General features: G+C 53.8%; 6 protein-coding genes across 6 annotated transcripts; 4 read left to right on the forward strand and 2 right to left on the reverse strand.

The window, feature by feature from the left end:
* Positions 1-634: 634 nt before the first annotated feature.
* On the forward strand, positions 635-1,042 carry RHO25_010889 (uncharacterized protein; the record flags this gene model as incomplete). The annotated part of the gene is made up of 1 exon (XM_023602233.1): positions 635-1,042. One exon carries the CDS (start codon positions 635-637, stop codon positions 1,040-1,042), a length of 408 nt encoding a protein of 135 aa, XP_023450787.1.
* Positions 1,043-4,103: 3,061 nt separating this feature from the next.
* RHO25_010890 (uncharacterized protein) lies at positions 4,104-4,838 on the forward strand (the record flags this gene model as incomplete). Its single annotated transcript, XM_023602232.2, has 2 exons — positions 4,104-4,665; positions 4,720-4,838. 2 exons carry the CDS (start codon positions 4,104-4,106, stop codon positions 4,836-4,838), a joined length of 681 nt encoding a protein of 226 aa, XP_023450788.1.
* Positions 4,839-7,004: 2,166 nt separating this feature from the next.
* RHO25_010891 (uncharacterized protein) lies at positions 7,005-9,121 on the forward strand (the record flags this gene model as incomplete). Its single annotated transcript, XM_023602231.2, has 4 exons — positions 7,005-7,131; positions 7,311-7,392; positions 7,443-8,965; positions 9,018-9,121. The coding sequence occupies 4 exons, from the start codon at positions 7,005-7,007 to the stop codon at positions 9,119-9,121; spliced, it is 1,836 nt and encodes a 611-aa protein (XP_023450785.1).
* Positions 9,122-9,800: 679 nt separating this feature from the next.
* On the forward strand, positions 9,801-11,126 carry RHO25_010892 (uncharacterized protein; the record flags this gene model as incomplete). Its single annotated transcript, XM_023602230.2, has 1 exon — positions 9,801-11,126. One exon carries the CDS (start codon positions 9,801-9,803, stop codon positions 11,124-11,126), a length of 1,326 nt encoding a protein of 441 aa, XP_023451606.1.
* A 162-nt stretch (positions 11,127-11,288) lies between these two features.
* Positions 11,289-13,237, reverse strand: RHO25_010893 (uncharacterized protein; the record flags this gene model as incomplete). Its single annotated transcript, XM_023602229.2, has 5 exons — positions 11,289-12,096; positions 12,145-12,257; positions 12,312-12,590; positions 12,645-12,993; positions 13,044-13,237. 5 exons carry the CDS (start codon positions 13,235-13,237, stop codon positions 11,289-11,291), a joined length of 1,743 nt encoding a protein of 580 aa, XP_023450898.1.
* A 2,794-nt stretch (positions 13,238-16,031) lies between these two features.
* On the reverse strand, positions 16,032-17,269 carry RHO25_010894 (uncharacterized protein; the record flags this gene model as incomplete). The annotated part of the gene is made up of 2 exons (XM_023602228.2): positions 16,032-16,718; positions 16,772-17,269. 2 exons carry the CDS (start codon positions 17,267-17,269, stop codon positions 16,032-16,034), a joined length of 1,185 nt encoding a protein of 394 aa, XP_023450913.1.
* Positions 17,270-19,550: the final 2,281 nt, after the last annotated feature.

Below are 19,550 nucleotides of genomic sequence, written 5' to 3' on the forward strand. Positions count from 1 at the left end.
CCGACAGTCTGGCCAAGCAACTCAGTCTACTGCCTAACCCTAGCTGTCGTCGCATGTGCCGATTACCACATTGACTGGGTTTGAAGTGATTCTTTTGAGTCGATCATCACCTCTTACGCCCTCGCGTCTAATGGTGAATGTTGTTGCGGTGCTGCCCTGTTTTAAACATATTGCCAATTCTAATGGCTACTCCAACAGAGCGGTGCCGTGGCAGCAGGACGATGCTGACCTTGCTAGCCGCACATGGACACTTTATGCTCGGAGCGGCACCCGTGCGCCCAGCAAAATCCGGGCTGATGATTAATCGAAGGCAAGTTTGATGTCAAATCAGTTTTGTGAACGCGGTCAAGTTCCGCATCTTCGTTTGTCAGACCTGGTAGATTGCATCCGTAGATGAATAAAAGCAGGTATTGCTGAGATCCGTCAGTAAACAGGTATCACTGATATCGATTGCCTGAAAGTTCTCTCCAAGTGACGAATGTCAGTTACCGAAGCCGCCCACTTCGATCAAAGAACTCAAAAAGCTCGTCTGACCCGGAATCGAACGACCTGCGACTATGTCAGCTACTCTCATCAAGTCCACCACGTGGTTTTCCAAAGCTGACATTTGAGAACAGCCGACGCAATCAGCGAAATGACGTTCCCAAATCATTTGTTATCCCGATCGACTTGGAGGAATCTGGGCCTCGGCACTGCCTACCTTATTCTGGGACTCGGAACATGGCCGATGATTGCACCGTTGTCTGCTGCACAGTCGCTTGGAGTCGTGGGGTTGACTACAGAGGAGGGAGAAGCCATGGCGATCAAGGGGATGCGGTTCCTGGGCATTCGCGACATAGCTGTAGCGGCAAGTCTACTCTGGTTCCATCACGAGAGCAATCAAAGGGCTATGGGCGCTATCTTGACTGCTTGGATATTGGTCTGTGTCACCGATACTTGGATCGCAGCGCAGGGCCCGAGAGGCTTTGATGGCGGCGTCCTGGGGCTATGCGGCGGCGCGGTCGCGATAGCTTTCGTTGGGCTAGGACTGGCGCAGTACTAAAGTTGGAATGTATCTGTGAAGTGAAAAGTTGCACGTCGCCCGCGTCTTCTCTATGGCAGGAAATTAAACTTGGGTCCACGCTGCCTACTTTTTCGATCTTGTGGCTCTGCCTTGTGCAGCATGGCCAGGATACTTTGTGTCGAGAAGCGAGACAGACAGAGTATTTCGTTCGACACGAGAGATGTCAACTGAGGTTGCTTCTGGTTCTCCGGTTCGCTGTCCACGAGTAGCTCATGGCCGCAGAGCAGAATAGAAACCAGAACTTTGGATCTGGCGTTTGTTGGAAGGCCTCGAATCTCCTGCGCCTAGTATCTCCGCCTCATCGTTCGTACTCGAGGCATTCCATCTCGACAAGCGAAGCAGGCGTGGAATCAAGGTCGCGTGGAGAGGTCACAGAGCGAGGAGGATTCCGGAGTGCCGTTCTGCTGTCCGCAGATACGAAGCTTTCCTGTATCGCAATCAATTGCATGACTGCAACTGCACTTGATACCGCAGGCGACGAGAGTGGGCGGCGTTCTGCTGGGCCTGGTGACGCGACCTGATGTGAGCGATGAAGGTGCATTGGCGACATCTTGCAACTGAGCGACAGTGCTGAGCTTGAGTCATGTGCAAGTCGCGGGCTGGAACCCGCCGACTCGCTAGCGTCTTGGCCCCGCTGCCACTATAAACTTCGCGCACTCTCGCACTCTCTTCCACTTTCTTTCCTCAGCTCTCTTTGCCTTTTGGCTTAGGTATGTCAACATCAGACCACTCGACCATCGACAACAAGCTAACAACCCCCACGATCAAGTGTAGTGAGTTTGGCGCGACATCCCCTTCATCGTTCGACAGCTTGCTAATTGTACCTTTCCAAGGTATCTGTTCTTTTCAGTTTAATCTCTGAAACGTCACTACGGTGACATTCAAGATTATTCTTATTTTTTGAACCAGTCACTGGGCCGCTGAGCTTGCTCATGTCCAGAGGCACCGTGTCGCTGGCCTTCCACTACCGCCGGCCGACGCGAATTCACTTTTCATCAGCCTCGTCGCCAGCAGGCATCGAGTTGGAGAAGAGGCGGCATCCATTTTGAGCGCAGGACTTACTTGGTGGAGGTGACGCAGAAGTCGGTGTCAATGGCGGTCATGGCTGTGGACAGTTTCGGACTCGGCAGTCTGTCCAGGTTTGGAGGACATGAGCACGCATTTCCAGGCGGATTGGTTCAGTCGTGGCGGCGGCCAGCTCGTGTCTCGCGGCATTTGGAATTCTGTGGTGAGTATCTTCGAGTCGTGCGCTGACATCTTGATGGCAGGCGGAAATCTTCATGGCCGTACTCGCGCACGCACAGCGGGCCTTGTCAGCGCCGGATACAGTTGCCCCTCATTGGACGCTGTCCACCTCTACCGTGTCGACTCGAACCTGCCTCCCTTCATCCTTGAGACTCACGTCTTTTCGACAATTCCGCGAGTATCATCCTCGACGACTGAAGGAGTGTACTCCGGATACAGTGGCTTCATTCCACAGACCTGTGTCCCAAACCAGTAGCATAACCACCCAACGACGATCGAGATCCAATACATACTGCGCCGCTCCAATGTTCTCAACAGCCTCGGTGTCCCACCAGGAAGCATCCATGGCCACAGCAAGGTGAACTGTACGAAGCCATGATATTCGTAGTAGTCATGGGCATACAGGGTGAGCTGGCGCTGGACGTGCGACGACAGCTCCAGCAAATAGCGTCGCAACAACGGCAACCTGGCGGACAATCCGAACAGAACCTTCAACCACAGAGGGGTAGAGTCGAGGCTCGGAAAGACATCGTGATCAAGTGATATACTGCAAAGATTCCGATGCAGGATCGGATTCGCAGCCAGCACGACTTCAAGAGACGGGCTAGCTGGATCCAAGGCGTCCTCACGATTGTATCCTGGTCACCACGACGCGCAGTCGTCCAATTTGAATGTTCTGCTGAAGCCGGTAAAGCCAAAAGCATCTTCACTCCCAGGCCGGTCGTATTTCTGCAAGTGTATATGCAGTCGTCCGCTCAAGCATTGTATTTCACGGGCATCGAGTCTATGGTAATGCCAATGGAAAGGCATTCTCCATCCAGTTCCGCCAGGTACTTTGATCACAATAGCTGAGCCCCCTCGAAAATCAAATGTTACATTGCCATGGGCCTGGAGGTGAAAGACAGTCCGATCAGCTGTGATTGTTCGCTTCATGTTCGACGAGAGTGCTGATTCTCCAAATCAATTCTAGTAGATTCTGAGCGGGCTGCTAATATCCTTAGAGAGTACGAATTGACAGGAGATGGTATGAGCAGCAAGTGACTATGTATACAGCAATGGCCGAGGCAGACAGTGTCCGTGAGTGATCGCACTGTGCCACTACCAAGACTCTACTTTGGGAAGGAACTGAGCTGAGCTACATGTACTCGTCGTTATCGGAATGCTGAGCTTGTTCATGCCCAGACACACTATCGCAAGCTTCAGCCTTCAGCATGTGTTAGCAACGATCAGCTGAACTCAGTCGCTGGCTTTCCACTACTGGGTGGGCGACGCTGGGAAGTGTAGCAAATGCCAAAAAGCACGATTTTCTCCAACGTGGAGGACGCTTCTCTGCCTACTGGCTTGGCTCTGGACGAGAATGTGACGCGTTAATCTGTCGGAGGCGCGACAGTCTTCTGTAGAAGCAAGTGTCAAAATATGGTATTGTCTCCGAGAAGTGAGAGAGGTCTCCGCCCCTCAACGTAACGAAGAGGAAGGCATCGTGGCAGAGAGCTTTCTGAGACACGAGCATTTGCTTGTGACGACGATCCTGAGTAAGACATTGAGTCGAGAGTCAGCGTTTCGCTGGACGTTTGGAGGTAAAAATTGTGAATGACATGTGGGTAGGCGATGACAAGGTTGGTTCGACAAGTCGCGTATGTAGAACTAGCTCATGTCCATAAAAGCTTCACCAGCGTTATCTAATCCCGCATCCCACCGTCCGTAACAGGAAATCGCATGAACCTCGTCGTATACAATTGCCCTCTTCCTATTCCATAGCCTTGGAAAATCCAAATTCAAGTTCAAATACCAAAACATGCCTCTAAGCAGAACAGCTCACGATCCCTTCACAACCTCTTCCACCACCGCAGCCTCATCCTTGCGATCCCACCATTCACAGACCAACCTCCGATCCAATGCACCCAGCACCGCTTCTACGCGCACTCGACAGCCTGCAAACCTCTTCGCACCTTCCCTCCTCCGCCGACCCACGAGCCGGACCACGCCGCGCGTAGAAGAAGATGTCGTGCTCCCGGATTCAGACTCCGAAGTGGAGGTCAGCTTGCTGGCGCAGACACGACAACCACAGACGCGAAGAACGAGGCATGGATCACCTGATACGGGCAGACATGGGCGATTGAGGCCGCGACAGCAGCAAGCGGAGGAGCAGGAAATTGTGAATCGACAACCGGATGGGAGTTATTTGCTAGGCGCGTCTACGTTGGGGATTGCGGCGCCGAAAGCTATGTTTGCGCCTTCACAGCAGGATGGAGAGAGGACGCCGGAGCAGGAGGAGACGTATCATCGTGAGCTTGCGAGGAGGTATTTTACTTCAGGAGCTCATATGGGTGGGAGGCATAGCAAGACGATGGAGGATGGTCAGTTTTCACATGTGCTATCTGGCGATATATCACTAATCTGTGAGGCCCTAGAATTTGAGCAAGAGAGGCCACAGCTTATGGCGAGTCTCCGCAAACAAGTGATGCAGAAACTCGAAGACGAGAAATGGTTGTATGAGGCATCAGATCGATTCCAGACCAATCTCACCTGAAGACGGCACGGCAAATATGCTTTGGCAATATACATGCATCTCACCGGGAAAGAACACGGGTAATATGTACGGCGATGTAATTGTATGCACGGGAGTGAAGGAAGTCCCTCGAGGCGGTGCGCATGACCAGAGAGACACGAGGCGCTGATATAGCCGGCCAGTCTTGCTGCTGATCGAGGCGTTGTGCAGGGCGAGGGTGCCAGGTATACAGCGGTAAGGCGACGCGGGTAGTTGTGATCACACGCTGCCCACCTAATGTGTCGAGTGCAACACAACGCATCTATAGGGCACGGCGCGAAGGTCGGACAACGCGGCACATGCAGCCTTGACCTGGCTTTCGCTGTAACCGGCGGACCGCATCGTTGGTAGCGGTGCTGCTTGTCAAACGGACGATAGACTTTGTCGAAGGTTCCAGGTTGAACACGACATCTCATTGGGGGGAAGTCGATACTGTACAATCATTCGCATAGCCGTTCAGAAGTCTAAAGGGCCGAAGAACTGTTCTCGGTAACGACGTGACTTGACTCTCGAACTTGCATGTAACGGGGTGGCGGTTGTGCAGCAGGTAGAAAGTCAAAGAGGACGACACCGCGAGAGCAGTCGACAACCAAAGACGATGGAATACATGTTGCAGCGGTCCAATCGGCAGAAAGCTGCTCGCAACCTACCTCCTAGGCTCTGCCTGTGCGCCATCTGGCATGCACCACGTTCAGGTGCGAGCGGCAGCCGCAACTTTGTCGAATCAGCCCGAAAGCCAAATGTTCCTGCACTCCAGATGAGCGTGCTTCTCCGTTGCCCACCACCACACACCATCATATCCTGACCCTGGCGCCCGCAAACGTTATCGTATGAAGATGTAGAGGGCTCCCCACGGACGGCGAAAGTCAAGTTCAGGAGAAGACTTGTACATCGCTCTGGAGCACGGGCTTTGGTGATGCTACCAGAATTCCCCTCGGTCACATTGTGTTGGGCGTCTAAAACGTGGACTGTACCATTCATGTCGTCTATGCAACCAGCGTGCAGCCTCCCGTGATACCCCCACACACAGGCGGCAGCGAGGCAGATCGCGTCTGTGTTGCCTCAATCATCTCAAGCTGACACACGATGTGCAGTCGCATGGATCCGCTGCATCGGATCTGCTGTGCTTGCGTACCATGTTCAGCAGACACAGCGTCGACGACACCTGGCCGTGTCCATGACATGGCGCTGTCATCATCAGGGCGCGCCGATCGGCAGAGTTTCGACGAGAGTGTCTCGTGTTTGAGAGGGCAGTGAGGCTGCGTCGGCCGGAGTGCGGGAGATATCGATATTCTGATGCTGCTCCTGCGTACGGGCTGCAGAAGGGTTGGAGGCGACCAGGTCGGAACGTGCAGCCGAAGAAACAGAGACCAAGCAAGGCAGTGCGATGCATCCGTGCGCATGGATGTCAGACTAACTAGGCCTCTGCCGTGTCTCTGGCGCTGCCCGGCTGGTGCTGGTGCTTTTGCTGCGCGCATGAACACAGGTGGTGACTGTTGCGGGATTGCACGACATCGCTGCCTCGCAACGCCAGGGGGCGGAGACGGAGGGAACAGCGGGCTCTCGGATCGGATGCGCTGCCAGAAGGGCGGACATGCAGAAGCGCGCTCGGGGCAGGGATGCGCGCGTTTTGGGGATGGCTGCACAGCGGACGTCTCTTCTTCGCCGCCAAGAGGTGCAAGAAGCGCCATCGTCTGCCACGACCCATGTTTATGCGAAGTGGGTCCCGTCGTTGGAGCCACAGCTGCATCGCCTGCATGGTGCTAGCAGCGAAGCTTAACGTTGTGGTCGTCCGTCAAAACCCAGCTGCATTTCCCTCGCGCGCTGCGTCGCCTCGTGGAGCTGCCTTTCGCTTCGCTTTCCCCTACCGCATCAAGTCCTCCTTCTCTCTGTCGTTTCTCGTCGCCGGAGAGGTTCCTTCCCCTCCCCACCATCCCCATCCACCCAGCCATCCCAATCCCCCTTCTCGACACCCACCCTCACCCGACCTGACGACCAAACGGGCTGCGGACACCGTCTCCGCACTTCCCCTTCCTCGCTCGTCTGCACCGGGCTCTGTACATCATCGCCATCGTCGCAGCAAGAACGCACGGCTACATTGAGATCAGGGCGCGCAGATAACGCGCGCGAAGAGCCGGACACTGCGACATGTACAATGCGCATCGCGGCATGGCCCCAGGCCCGCAGCCTGGAAACAGGCTAGCGGAGCTGCTGGATCAGGTGCGGGCAGAGTTCGAGCAGCACACTGCGCGCTCCAACGAAAATGAGCATTCATGTGAGTCGCGCTCGCTCGGTTCATCATGGCGGAAACGGCGCGGAATCGTGTTGGATGCTGCGTGGCCTGTATCGCGAGAACTTGAACTGCTGTTCTCACGATCCATCTACTCAGCAACCAGGGCACGGAGGGGACGGAACTTCACAGTATGTAATGCTGACATAGTTCATGAGTTACAGTGCATGCTCAGATCCAGGAGATGGAGCTGGTGCGGACCAAGATCTATCAGCTGGAGGCTTCACATGTCGCCATGAAACAGAGGTGGGATTTCAACACCGCGCGAAGCTACAACAGCACTAATGAAACTGCAGATATGAAGAGGAGATTGCCCGCCTGAAGCATGAGCTCGAGCAGCGAGGCGGTCCGTCTCAAGGTCCTCACTCTGCTCCATCACAACCGCCGCCTCCCGCCATTGGCCATGGTCCCGCGAATCTATTCCAAGGCATCATGGCTGGCGGGCAAAGCGGTCCAGGACTTGCGCCCCCTCCCACCGATGCGCAGGGTCAGCCTGGTATGCCCGGTCATATGCAAGGCCAAGGACCGCCGGGCTTGAATCAACCTCCCCCACAGCCGCACAATCCTTTCGCCTATGGCGCGCCGCAACAACAGCAGGGTCCGCCAGGTGTCAATGGCTATGGAGGACAGCCTCCGCCGCCAACGTCTTCTCCTGGCGGTGGTAAGCCACGCCTGGGTGCCGCTGGCCCATTGCGAGGACCCGCAACGCCTCAGCAAAACCCAGCCGCTGCCTACCCAGGCTCCCCGCATCCTGTCGCTCGCCCAACGCCACCACCGAACCACATGAACCAGAACCCACACACCACCATCGCAGCAGATTTTCAGTACAGTCCCGCTCAACTCGAACAGATTGGCAACCAGCTGTGCGAATATGAGCCGGAGAAGCTGCCACCACACCTCAAGAAGCAGGGCGATGATTGGCATGCAGTCTTCAACCCCAAGATGCCGCGCAGACTGGATGTCGATCTCGTTCACAGCCTGGCTCATCAGAGTGTGGTCTGCTGTGTGCGATTCAGTGCAGATGGACGATTTGTCGCAACGGGTTGCAACCGCTCCGCCCAGATCTTCGATGTGAACAGTGGAAAGCAAGTTTGCCATCTCCAAGACAACAACACTGCCGCAGAGGGCGACTTGTACATTCGAAGCGTTTGCTTCAGCCCCGATGGACGATACCTGGCCACCGGCGCTGAGGACAAGATCATTCGTGTGTGGGACATCGCAGCGAAGGTCATTAGGCATCAATTTGCTGGTCACGACCAAGACATCTACTCGCTGGACTTTGCATCTGATGGCCGATACATTGCTTCTGGATCTGGCGATAGGACTATCAGGCTCTGGGATCTTCAGGACAATCAATGCGTGCTTTCTCTGGCCATCGAGGACGGCGTTACTACTGTCGCTATGTCGCCTAATGGTCGTTATGTTGCTGCAGGCTCTTTGGACAAGAGTGTCAGAATCTGGGATACTCAGACTGGTGTGCTCGTGGAGCGCACTGAAGGCGAGCAAGGACACAAGGACAGTGTCTACTCCGTTGCTTTCTCTCCCAATGGCGAGCACTTGGTATCTGGCTCGCTCGACAAGACGATCCGCATGTGGAGGCTCAACCCACGAAGTGGCTACCCAGGCAGTGTGCAGCCCCCTCACCCTAAGAGTGGCGAGTGCGTGCGCACATTCGAAGGCCACAAAGACTTTGTTCTTTCTGTCGCGCTCACGCCTGATGGGAACTGGGTCATGTCTGGGTCAAAGGATCGCGGAGTTCAATTCTGGGATCCATCAACAGGAGAGGCACAACTCATGCTTCAGGGACATAAGAATTCGGGTAAGTCAAAGTCTTGCAGGAATTGATTGCGCACATACTGACACTTTCGCAGTTATCAGCGTTGCTCCTTCCCCAATGGGTACACTTTTCGCCACCGGTTCTGGAGATATGAAGGCTCGCATCTGGCGCTACGCACCATATACAGGATCTGTGTAGACACATACAAATGCAAAAAATATCATTTCCGTCAATTGGTTTTCTGATATGTCAGACTCATTCGAAGCATAAACCATCCAGAGACCGGTCGATCCGGATTCGAGCGCGAAAATAGAAAATCGGCTGACGACCAGGTTCCGATCTCTGGAATACGTACGACAGGATGCTAGCATTTGCCCAACGTGGAGAACATGCAATTGCGGCGCCTTAGCTGTTGTTACTCCACATAAGGACGTTGCGCGAAGCTTACGAGCAGGGACCATCGGGCGAACCAGATCTGGCAATGCATCAATTGCACCGTAAACTTATCTTGGATATTTCTGTAGAAGACAGGGGAAGACCATGGTCGAAGCGATCGGTGGACGAGAAACGTTGTGCCGTAATGTTTCCCAGGCGTACAATATTTAAGATGAGAAATAGTAACTAGCAGTGAGGCACTGGAGTGATATCATCGACATTGCTGGCTCCTGCTTGACTGTTGGCACGATAGACAGCGATCGCTGGACGTCTCGGCGGGACTGTCAGACATATCATAGCGATGGCAGAGTACATAGAAACAATATTAGTATGAAATGAGTCACGTGGGTTCGCGTCTTTAGTGTTCCAACACGCGTCACCCAGCTTTCTCAACTTACAACTCCTCTCCCCAGAACGACCAGTCCTTTCCAACACACCCACCATGCCCACCCCAACCGAAACCGTCCTCTCAACTCTCCTCCCCACCATATCTTTCCTCCCTCCGGATCTTGTCTCCCTCGCCAGCAGCCTCCTCGCCCAATCGCGCTCCAAAGCCGCCTCATTGAAACCCGAAGAAGAAATTGGACGCGTTTACGCTTGTGCGCATATTGCAGCGGAACGACTCAAGAAGCGATTAGATCTTGAACTCGATAAGCCGAAACCTCCGTGTCCGCCGAAGGTTTATAAGAAATTGTATGGGTATCTTGATGGGGCTTTGAGTGCTCCTGTGCCGCCGCCGAGGACGCCGAGGGGGGAGAGGAGGAGGGATGTGGTTGGTGGAAATGGGAGTGTGGGTAGGAGTACGCCGCAGCAGCAGAGTGGGAGGAGAGGGGAGGCGGATAGTGCAACGAAGTTGAAGACTCCGAGTGTTAGTGGGATGAAGAGGGCGAGGGAGGTTGTTGAGAAGGGACAAGGACAAGATGTTGGGCAGGAGATTGACGGCGTTCCAAATTTTGTTATGCCGCTTGTGCGGCATGTTTGCAAGGCCACGAAAACGCCGAAGGCTGTCCCGCATGTGGTCGTGGGGGCGAAAGCTGTGGTGCGGGAGATTGCGTCGAGGGTCACGAAACGAGCGAGCAGTGTTGAGCCTGCTACGAAGAGGAGGAGGAGGACACCGCAGAGTGCGGCGAAGCGAACGCAGACGGCAGCCGTAGCAGCAGAAGCTGAGAACGCCGAGGACGCGGTTGCCGTTGAGAAGTGGCCTGCGCTGGTTGTCGCTTTGCTGCTCTACGCTGTTGCTAGAATGCGAGGAGTAGAGGCCGATTCGGAAGAGATTTCAGACGTCAGAAAAGAAGCTTGCGAAGCTGTGGAAATGTACGTGATATCGAACGCTGCCTCTTTACCACAAGAGCTGGGGGATATCACCATGCGAAGTCTCAAGAAACCTGTGGACTTCTATATGCTAGAAGCAGAAGACTGCGGCTGGTTGGACATGGACTGGTACAGAAACGTGCCTGAAAATATCGACGAAGTCGAACAGCAAGACGAGGACGTTGAGATGGGAGAAGGTGAAGAAGAAGAAACTGTCACGCCTCGCAAACGACCTACGAAGACTCCACTGAGAAGAAAAGAGAAACATGGCGGAAAAGCTGCGCTTCCGGCGGATGGGTTTTTGGAAGATGATCTCGGTGCTGCTGGACTATTGCCAGGTCTTGGTACGATGTTCCAGCCTGCTATTGATTGGTTGAGCGATGAGAGGAGAGCAGATTATGCGAAGTGGAAGAAGGGCATTCTGAAAGAATGTGCGACGATTGAGGCCAGGGCATGATGGCATTGATGGCCACGAAAGATTGAGAGTCTTCTGGACTTCTGTTGCCACGGTTGACATCTACAAGCAGGAAGTACATCGAGGGACCGGGACTCTAAGGAGCGCGCTGACGAATGATGAGACTTTTAAATTCGCTTGATTAAGCGCTGATAGTACGACCACTCAATACACAGTGCCATCCTTCTTCACCCCATGCTTCGCCTTGGCAGGTCGACTGGGACTGTGCGAATCCACACGCTTAACATGTCCCTGTCCTTGATGATCATGATCCATATGATGCTCCTCCTCCCCATCATCCCAATCCGGAAACCCATCATCAAAAACATCCTGCAACAACTTCTCCTTCTCGCCCATCGACTCCCTCTGATTCGGCCCCTCCCCAGCACCCATCACCTCCTCCCAAACTTTCCACTCCTCCTCATTCAACAAACAAGCATCAAGTTCAGCTTCAATCCCCTTGATATCAAGATTCTCTCCTATGAACACAAGCTCTTGTCTACGATCACCATATTTCCCACCAGCTTCGATATCGTGACGGACAAGTTCGTCGATTCCTTCGCTGCCGGTTTCGTATTCGGAGGGTGGGAGGGTGCAGAACCAGGGACGGCCGCCGGCGAGGGTGAGCATTGCGCCTGCTTGACTCCATTCTCCGGCTCGACCGGGGCGGGTTGCGAGCCAGTATTCGCCTTTGGAGCGGAAGAGGCGGGAGAAGAGGGGGTGTTGGCGTTTGTTTTGGAGGATTGTGGGGTTGGAGGGGAGGTCGAGGGGGTCTTCCTCGTCTTCTCCTTCTTCGTCATCCATTTCTTCGTCGGATGAGCCTGAGTCGTCGTCTTCCATTTCGACGTCATCCTCTGCTTCTTCCTCTTCAACTTGAGGGTGCTGGAGGATGAACTTGTCGTGCAAGAGGGCGAAGAGTCGTCGTGGGTGGAAGGGCCGCCGGCGGACGTAGACGAAGTTGCGGACATTGTATCTGGAATTGATCAGCCAGTGCTGTCAGAGCGAGGCGGCGCTCACTCACTCTTCTGTCTCAGGCTTGGGAGTGACCATCTTCTTGCCATTGACTTCTCTGAGAGTCATGGCATGCAGGTCTTGAAGCCAGCCATATCCGGTCTGTGCGACTTCTAGATTGAACTGGAGATATGTCAGCTGAAGATTGCCAGTGATGTTTACTGATAGCCAGCTTACCATGCCAGTATTGACAATTTCCTTGACCTCGATCTTGCCGTAGTTCGACTCAATGACCTTCGCTCGGTGGTTGAGCTTCTTGATCAGATCCAGGATACGAGCACGATCTTTCTTGCCAACCATGTCAATCTTGTTTAGCACGATCACATCCGCGAACTCGATCTGGTCGACCATGAGATCGGAGACTGTCCTTTCGTCTTCTGGTGTAACATCGTCTCGTCGAGCGGAGAGCAAGTCTGCTGTTTCGAAGTCATGGAACATGGTGAAGGCATCAATGACCTAAGGAAGTTGTCAGTGCCAGGCTGAATGGTATCTTCGATACATCTGCCGTACCGTGCAGGTAGTGTCTAGCTTCGCAAACTTGTCCAATCCACCAGCTTCTTTGATCCGCTTCAACGAAGCCAAGGTGTCGGGGTCAAGTCCTTCAGGTCCTTCTCCTAGCTGGCTGATCTGTTCGGCGAGACGAGCATCAAATGTCTCAGCCACCTGCTCTGGCTCTGAGATACCACTGCTTTCGACGATGATATAGTCGAACTCTGCCAATTCTGAGAGTCGGACAAGTTCTTCGAGAAGATCTCCTCGCAGTGTACAACAGATGCAGCCATTCTGAAGTGCAATGACCTTCTCTTGCGTCTTGGTCAAGCGATGTGTGCTTCGGATCAGGTTGGCATCGACATTGACACTGTTTGCAGTCAGTGAGATGGTGTTGATTAGCCGTCAAGGAGAACGCACGCTCCGATGTCGTTGACAATGACGGCAATTCGTAGGCCATGTTCGCTGCGAAGAATATGCTGAAGCAATGTCGTCTTGCCTGCTCCTAAGAAGCCGGAAAGGAGTGTCACTGGAAGTGCTTTGATCGGCTTTGATTCCTTTTTCTTCGCCGCAGCTTTGCTGCTGGCTTTTGTTGTAGTCTTGATCTTTGGCATCTTGTCGAGCTGGTGTTGATGCTGACGTGAACGGTGTACAATTTTCTGTTGCTCAGATTATTCATGTTGAAATACTGCTTGTGTGAGTTCACAACGGAACACCTGGATGGCCTCCGCACTGTGATGGTCCACCAATGAACAACTCTGCATGTCTCAGCATTGTCAGCAGCCGCGCAAGAACTTCTCGATTTCTCGTATCCTAGATGCCTTCTGTTGCGCCTGATTGGTGTCTTGATCGATGCGTGGTTGCATACCGCCATGGAGCCTGCAGTGTGCTCATGCTCATGATCATGCTCGCCCAATGCCCTCCACTTTACAGACAAAGCAACGTGCTTTGCGAATTTCCAATACTGGTCATGCCACTCAAGGTAATTCGTCTAAATTTGTGGATTGCGTTTGAATTGGAGCAATGCTGTGCAGAGGCTGCTCCTCGATGCTCACAGATGGCGGAGTGAAAGGGCAAAATACCTCCACAAACACTGGGCACCGACTCTAGCCTACGAGTGCGATCTGTTTCTATTGAGTTGTCTCGCAAGACAGCTGGCCACGGATCTTCAGTTCATGCGCTATCCTGCTCGGGAGCGGCCTCGATTCGCCTGACTTCGCCGCTAAGAAATCAACAGAGAATCGTCTGATCTGGAAAAGACTTGTGATACTCCGAAAGTGAGAGCTGAGGGCGGTACCAGTCATGCCATTGAAACTGTCTGCAAGAAGGCATTTCGATACTTTTGGCAGTGCTCCGGTCAACTCAGACTCAGCTCCTCGCCTTGAAGCTGCCTTTCATAGACATGTGCGGTGCTGATGCCAGTTTTTGCTTCCAGCACCGGATTGTCACCAGGCCAGCCATTCATGTTGACGGCATGTCGTCTGCGGAGGACATGCAAGGTTGGAATTTTGAGCAATGAGGACGATGGCATTGTCAGCAAAATTTTATTTGCCGACCTTGCCAAGACCGCTCGCGGCCGCGCCGAGCGTTGTTCCATCAACTTCACCCGCGCGTCTCTGCAACTTTCCTCCTTCAAATGGCATAGACCATCGACACCGAGACGAGTCCGTCGCAGGGCTATCGATGACTTCACACGACTCATGAGAGAAGGATGTTGTTGATCATAAACCTCACATGGTAGCGAACCTTGCTTGCGATGTTACGGCCGTTGAACACGAGAGCGCTTCATCAAGCAGGTGCCGGTGGGACAATCGGCAGATGGGTGCACATCTCCTTTTCGTACTTTTCGTATTATCGCAGCGAGGGGTCGACCTCGTCCTGGCCTCTAAGGAGAGGGACGTGCCTCGAGAGACTGCAGCATTTCCGACGCACGTAAAGCAAGCAACTCGTGCACAGGAGTAGCGTATGCCACATGCCGATCCAGGTTCGAGCCACAGGTCTCTGAATGCCGCGCGTGGATGCCACGGGGCATGAAGGTTTCTTCTTCTCCTTCCCAGCATCGACTACAAGCATAGGTATCTGTTCACAAGCAAAGACCACGAGCATGAGCAAGGCCACTCGCTGCCTTCAATGCTCAGTGACTCAGTCGCTACAAGGGCGCTACCCAGACTCCAGGTGTATAACCTTGCGCCCATGCATCTGCCTCGATACGCTAGCAAGATGGGTTTTGTGCAGAACCCGAAGAGCCGAAGGTGATCAGATCATCTTGATTAGTATTCAGCCGGACAGTGTGCCATGCAGTGGCTCGTGGCTACCACATCGACCAGGACCCGTACAGCTTGCCAGAGATGCCTTGACACCATTGCGACGCATCTCTATGAAAATGGCAGATGCGGGCGTGGGGGCCGTTTTCCGACTCTTTTCCGATGCGCTCACGGAACGGTCTGCAGCCCTCATCTGCACGTGGGAATCCAACCCTTAGAGTTTCGGACCAGATGCGAACTCGAGTACTGTACTGAGAAGTCGGGTGTGGCCTCCTGTCCTCTGTTGCAGTCTGTGTCTCGCGATGGAATCGGGCGAGCTTCGCAGGATGGGCAAGCGGACAACTTGTTGGGGTATGGAATTACAATCGTTGTTCCGGTTCCATGGTTCATCTGCATACAGAGTCGCACATCGAGTGATATAGCCAACTCTTGTTTTCTGCCCCAAGGCCATACCGTCACTGTGGCGGAGGTATCATTGCATGCCAAGCAGGCTACTTGATTGTGGCACCATCAATCGATCAAGAAGCTCATTGGGCCATCCGTACCAGTGCGCAAGGTGAAGTCAGTATTGAATGACTCAGTCGACGTGCCACCACTTCGGACACAGGCATGGCCTGATCTAGGAGCGCACACACTGAATATCTCTGATCTTGTATGATTGGCTGTGTCTGCACTTAATTCGCCGCAATCGGCATAACAAACCACATGAAGCCATTGCAGGCCCCGGTACTGTCACCTAGCCGAGTGGAGAGGTTGCTAGCTCGGTTGAAGTGGGGGATCAGAAACAGATAACTTCTTGCTTGATCACGCTCGCCATTCTCTGCCTTCAAATCATTGCACTCGATGAGTGATCTCGTTGCTCGAACAGGAACCTCACATGTTTGGTTCCTCGGCCGCGCAATACTTTCTCCTGGTTGGATTGGACTTCTTTCCAGGTCCCTGGTTTTCCTTTCGGAACGATTTCGGAATGCTGGCCTTGATTTCGGAACGCTGCCATAGATGCATGTGGCACAGCATACACCAGAAACGATCAAGCCACGGGTGAGAAGGCCCAGAAAGATCCACAATTTCCAACGAGATGCTTGGGAAGAGTCCGTGCGAAGCAATCGCAATCGCAATCGCTGTCAGTGAGAAGCCTACCGCTTCAAACAGCTACGGTCTCGCCAACATGGCACAGGCCGACGCCATCTGAGCTCGCAACATCGACGGGTGAGCCGTCACCCTCTACTCCACCACCACGCCACTGGTCTTGCTTCTGAGCCACCTCTCTCCATCGCCGAGGAGGATCCGTAACTGGTTCGAACACGGCACTGAGACCACCTCGTACCGTGCCATAGTGCATGCCAATACTGAGCTTGGAGCGCACAGCTTTGTGTATCTCGAAACTTTGCTCGGGATGAACATGAACTGATGCCGCAACCTCTTTAGGGCTGTAAAGTCCGATGGGTATCAAGGCCAAATCGAAAGGTCCCACGTGCTCGCCGATCTGGGCAAAGGCCGGACATGGCGAAGGAGCTCCCTCAGCCTGGTAGGCGGTGTCTCCGGCGAAGTAAAGTTTCTTGCCATTGCATTCCAGCGCATATGAACACCACAGCGCATGACCAGCATCGAATAGAGTACGACCTGGAAAGTGCTGAGTCGGACAGCACAGCAGCTGGATATTGCCGACACCTTCGACCGATATCTCGTGCTCGTCCCACCAATCCACTTCAGTCACATCTTCGTCAGAGCATCCAATATGCTGGAGGAACCAGCTCTTGGTGTTTAATCCTACGAAGAAATGCAGACGTCCTCGGAGCTTCTGATACAAAGTGCTGATGACAAAGAAGTCCTGCGCGCGAGTCAGTCAGAATTTTCGTTCTTTCGATATCTAAAAGCACCAACCAAATGATCATAGTGGTTATGCGATATGCAAATGATGTCCGGCTCTGGCAACTCATCCAACGAACAAGGTGTCGGCGTATACCTCTTCGGCCCCGCAAAACTAAACGGCGAAGTCCTTTCGCTGAAAACAGGATCGAACAGAACTCTCACGCCCCGCTCATCGCCCTCTTGCACGGGAGTCTCAATCAACCATGAAGCGTGTCCAATCCAAGTGGCTCGAAGTTTAGCCTGTTGATCCACACCCCAAGTAGGCTTCAAAACTTGAACAAGCTGATTGGATCTAGTCCCGCCAGGGCCTTCTGGAACAGGCACGAAATTCTTCTCTGGGTGGTTGCCGAAGCGGAGCTTAAAGAGTTCAAGCCTGCCATGCTCACGGAACGACGGCCATGGATTCTTGAAGCTCTCGGGAGGGCTCCCGATGTGGTGTTGTTTGACGCTGGTCAGAGCCTCCGGAATACGGGACTGCACTTTTTGAACAACGATTGGCGTGGGTGCCATGTCGATGAGCGAAGTCTGTCCTTAATGGGGGAGAATCTCGTGATGTCTGGTGAAGTGAGGTGGCGAGAATTGGTGACGAATTGACGGCAGCATTGTCCATTTTGGGCGAGCTATGGAACGGCATCCAAACGCCGCAAACTCCGTTGTGCGGACACCATACTCGGGTTACACAGGGACTCCTCACGCTGCATCGCGAAATTCTGCATTCTGGAGACAGAGCAAGAATAACAGTCATTGAGGTGAGATGGGAAGAGAATTTGGCAATTTTGTCACACTCTGACACATTGCGGCTAAACCGGCAGATGTCAGGTTTTCCGCCGGACACTGCCACAACCTTGAATCTGATCACTGCGTTCACCAGGCAAAGGGTTGACATGATCAATTGGTGCAAATGATGCTATTTCGACGCTCATAATGGCGATCGGGCCCGAGACACTTCGCATGTGTCTGCAAGATGCGGCCCTCGCAGGACGTCCAGCAAAGACGCGGTGCTGCGATTCTGTGTCGAACGAGTATTCGCTGCTGAAGAGAATCACCATCATTTGTGCCACTTGATCCGCCTCCTCATCATGCCCGGGGCCAGGAATGCACTAGCAAAGTTTCGACGATGCGTCGGAGTATCAACGGCACCTCTGGTGAAGATTGTGTCAGGTCCGACGACACAAGTGTCGGAGGGCAGAACTTGGGCTCGCGACAAGACGACGTCGACTCTAGCACCTCACTGACCGACTTATTTCTGGCATGCTTGACTAGCTCGGCCATTGTTGCGCGGCTGAGCGTGCTGAGAAGCCCCCAACGCTTCTTTTGCCAACCCCTGCAGCCTGAGGACGTACCCACGCAATGTATGTCATCTTCCAATACGATGGTGATACGAAGTTCCAACGATGGGGCAATCACGTCGAATGTACTTTCGACATCGAGATTGTGGCCCTGTCCATCGATCTCTATTCTTCTGAGGAGCGTGGGAGTGCGCACCCAGTACAGCAGTATCAGCCAGAGCCTGCGTTGACCAAATTCTTCCTTTGCTGCTGCCAAGGCAGATCATACAAATCTGCAAGAGTGTCTTTGTTGCAGTCAGGCGGTGCCACAAGTGCCTCTTGTGCCAAGTGCAGCTTTGCTTTGTAGAGGTTCAGTCGGCGTCTTAGTAGCTCAGCGACTTACGTTGCTGCCTTGGGCCGGACATCAGCCGCTTCTTATGGTTCGCAGATCATCACGGTCTGCCTCATCTGTGGCGTGAATCCCACGAAAAGCAAAGTCGGAATGTGGAGAGACGGAAAGAGGGCCTTGGACGCAATTTTGAAGTGGCTCAGCGATCAAGCCAAGCTGTGGTTGTCACAGCTCTTTCTCATCGACCTCGAGGTTACCGTAGGTCACCAGCTATGGTATGATGGCAGGACTAGAGTCTGCCGAGCTGTCGATAGCATGGCTTGGGCATGGCGTCCGCTGACTCAATGCCATGATGCGTTGGTCTCCCGACAACCCGCCTGTCGCTATGCCATTGAATTGTCAGACCATAAAGCCGGCCGTTCGTTGTATCATTGGAGTCAGGCTGAATACGGCATGTGCAAGAGGTAAGTCTACTCTGCTCCAGCAGATCCTTCCTCTGCTTGCGGCTGGGCCACTCGTCGTAGTCAAGAGCCAGGAGACCGTAGCAACGAATGTAGTTCAGGCCCTCTTCCGTGGAGAAGCATAGCAGTGGACGATGCAGAGCTACTTGTTGGTCCTTTTGGATTGAGTCCTTGTATAACGGCCCACTGAGTCGGGCGAAGCCAATGGAGAAGCATAGGCATCATCTGCTTTCGTGCACATTCTCATGGTTCATGCTTTCTGCTCGGTACATGCCGTGGTCAAGACCAGGATGGGCGACCTTGATCGGGTATGTATATGGACTGTGTCGCGAGCACGGGAGGGGATGAGATTAGCCGGAGGCGGCTATGGTCGTCGGTACGCAGGACTGATGGACTGCCTCCGTAGCCGCTCGAGCGGCGGCTATCATCTCGACGTAGGCCTTGTTCGTTGGCTTCACGTGGCGAGGAGGGATGAGGATCATGTCGAGCCCACATCGCGGCAGATGACGATGTTTGACTTCCGCCCAGCGGGCGCCAAGCAACGCACTCGTCGACAGCACCCGCGCCCGCGCCCGCTCTTCCAGCGAGCTGTTCTATAGTCGCTACACCGCATCTGCTCTGACAATGCATCCTGCCGCCAGCCGTTCCACTTCACAAGCGGCCGCTCATGAACAGTCCTGGGTTGGCTGAATTCGCTTGCGTGTCGTGCCGCC

The sequence above is a fragment of the Cercospora beticola genome, chromosome 7, assembly GCF_033473495.1.
Source record: "Cercospora beticola chromosome 7, complete sequence".
Lineage (NCBI taxonomy): Eukaryota > Fungi > Ascomycota > Dothideomycetes > Mycosphaerellales > Mycosphaerellaceae > Cercospora > Cercospora beticola.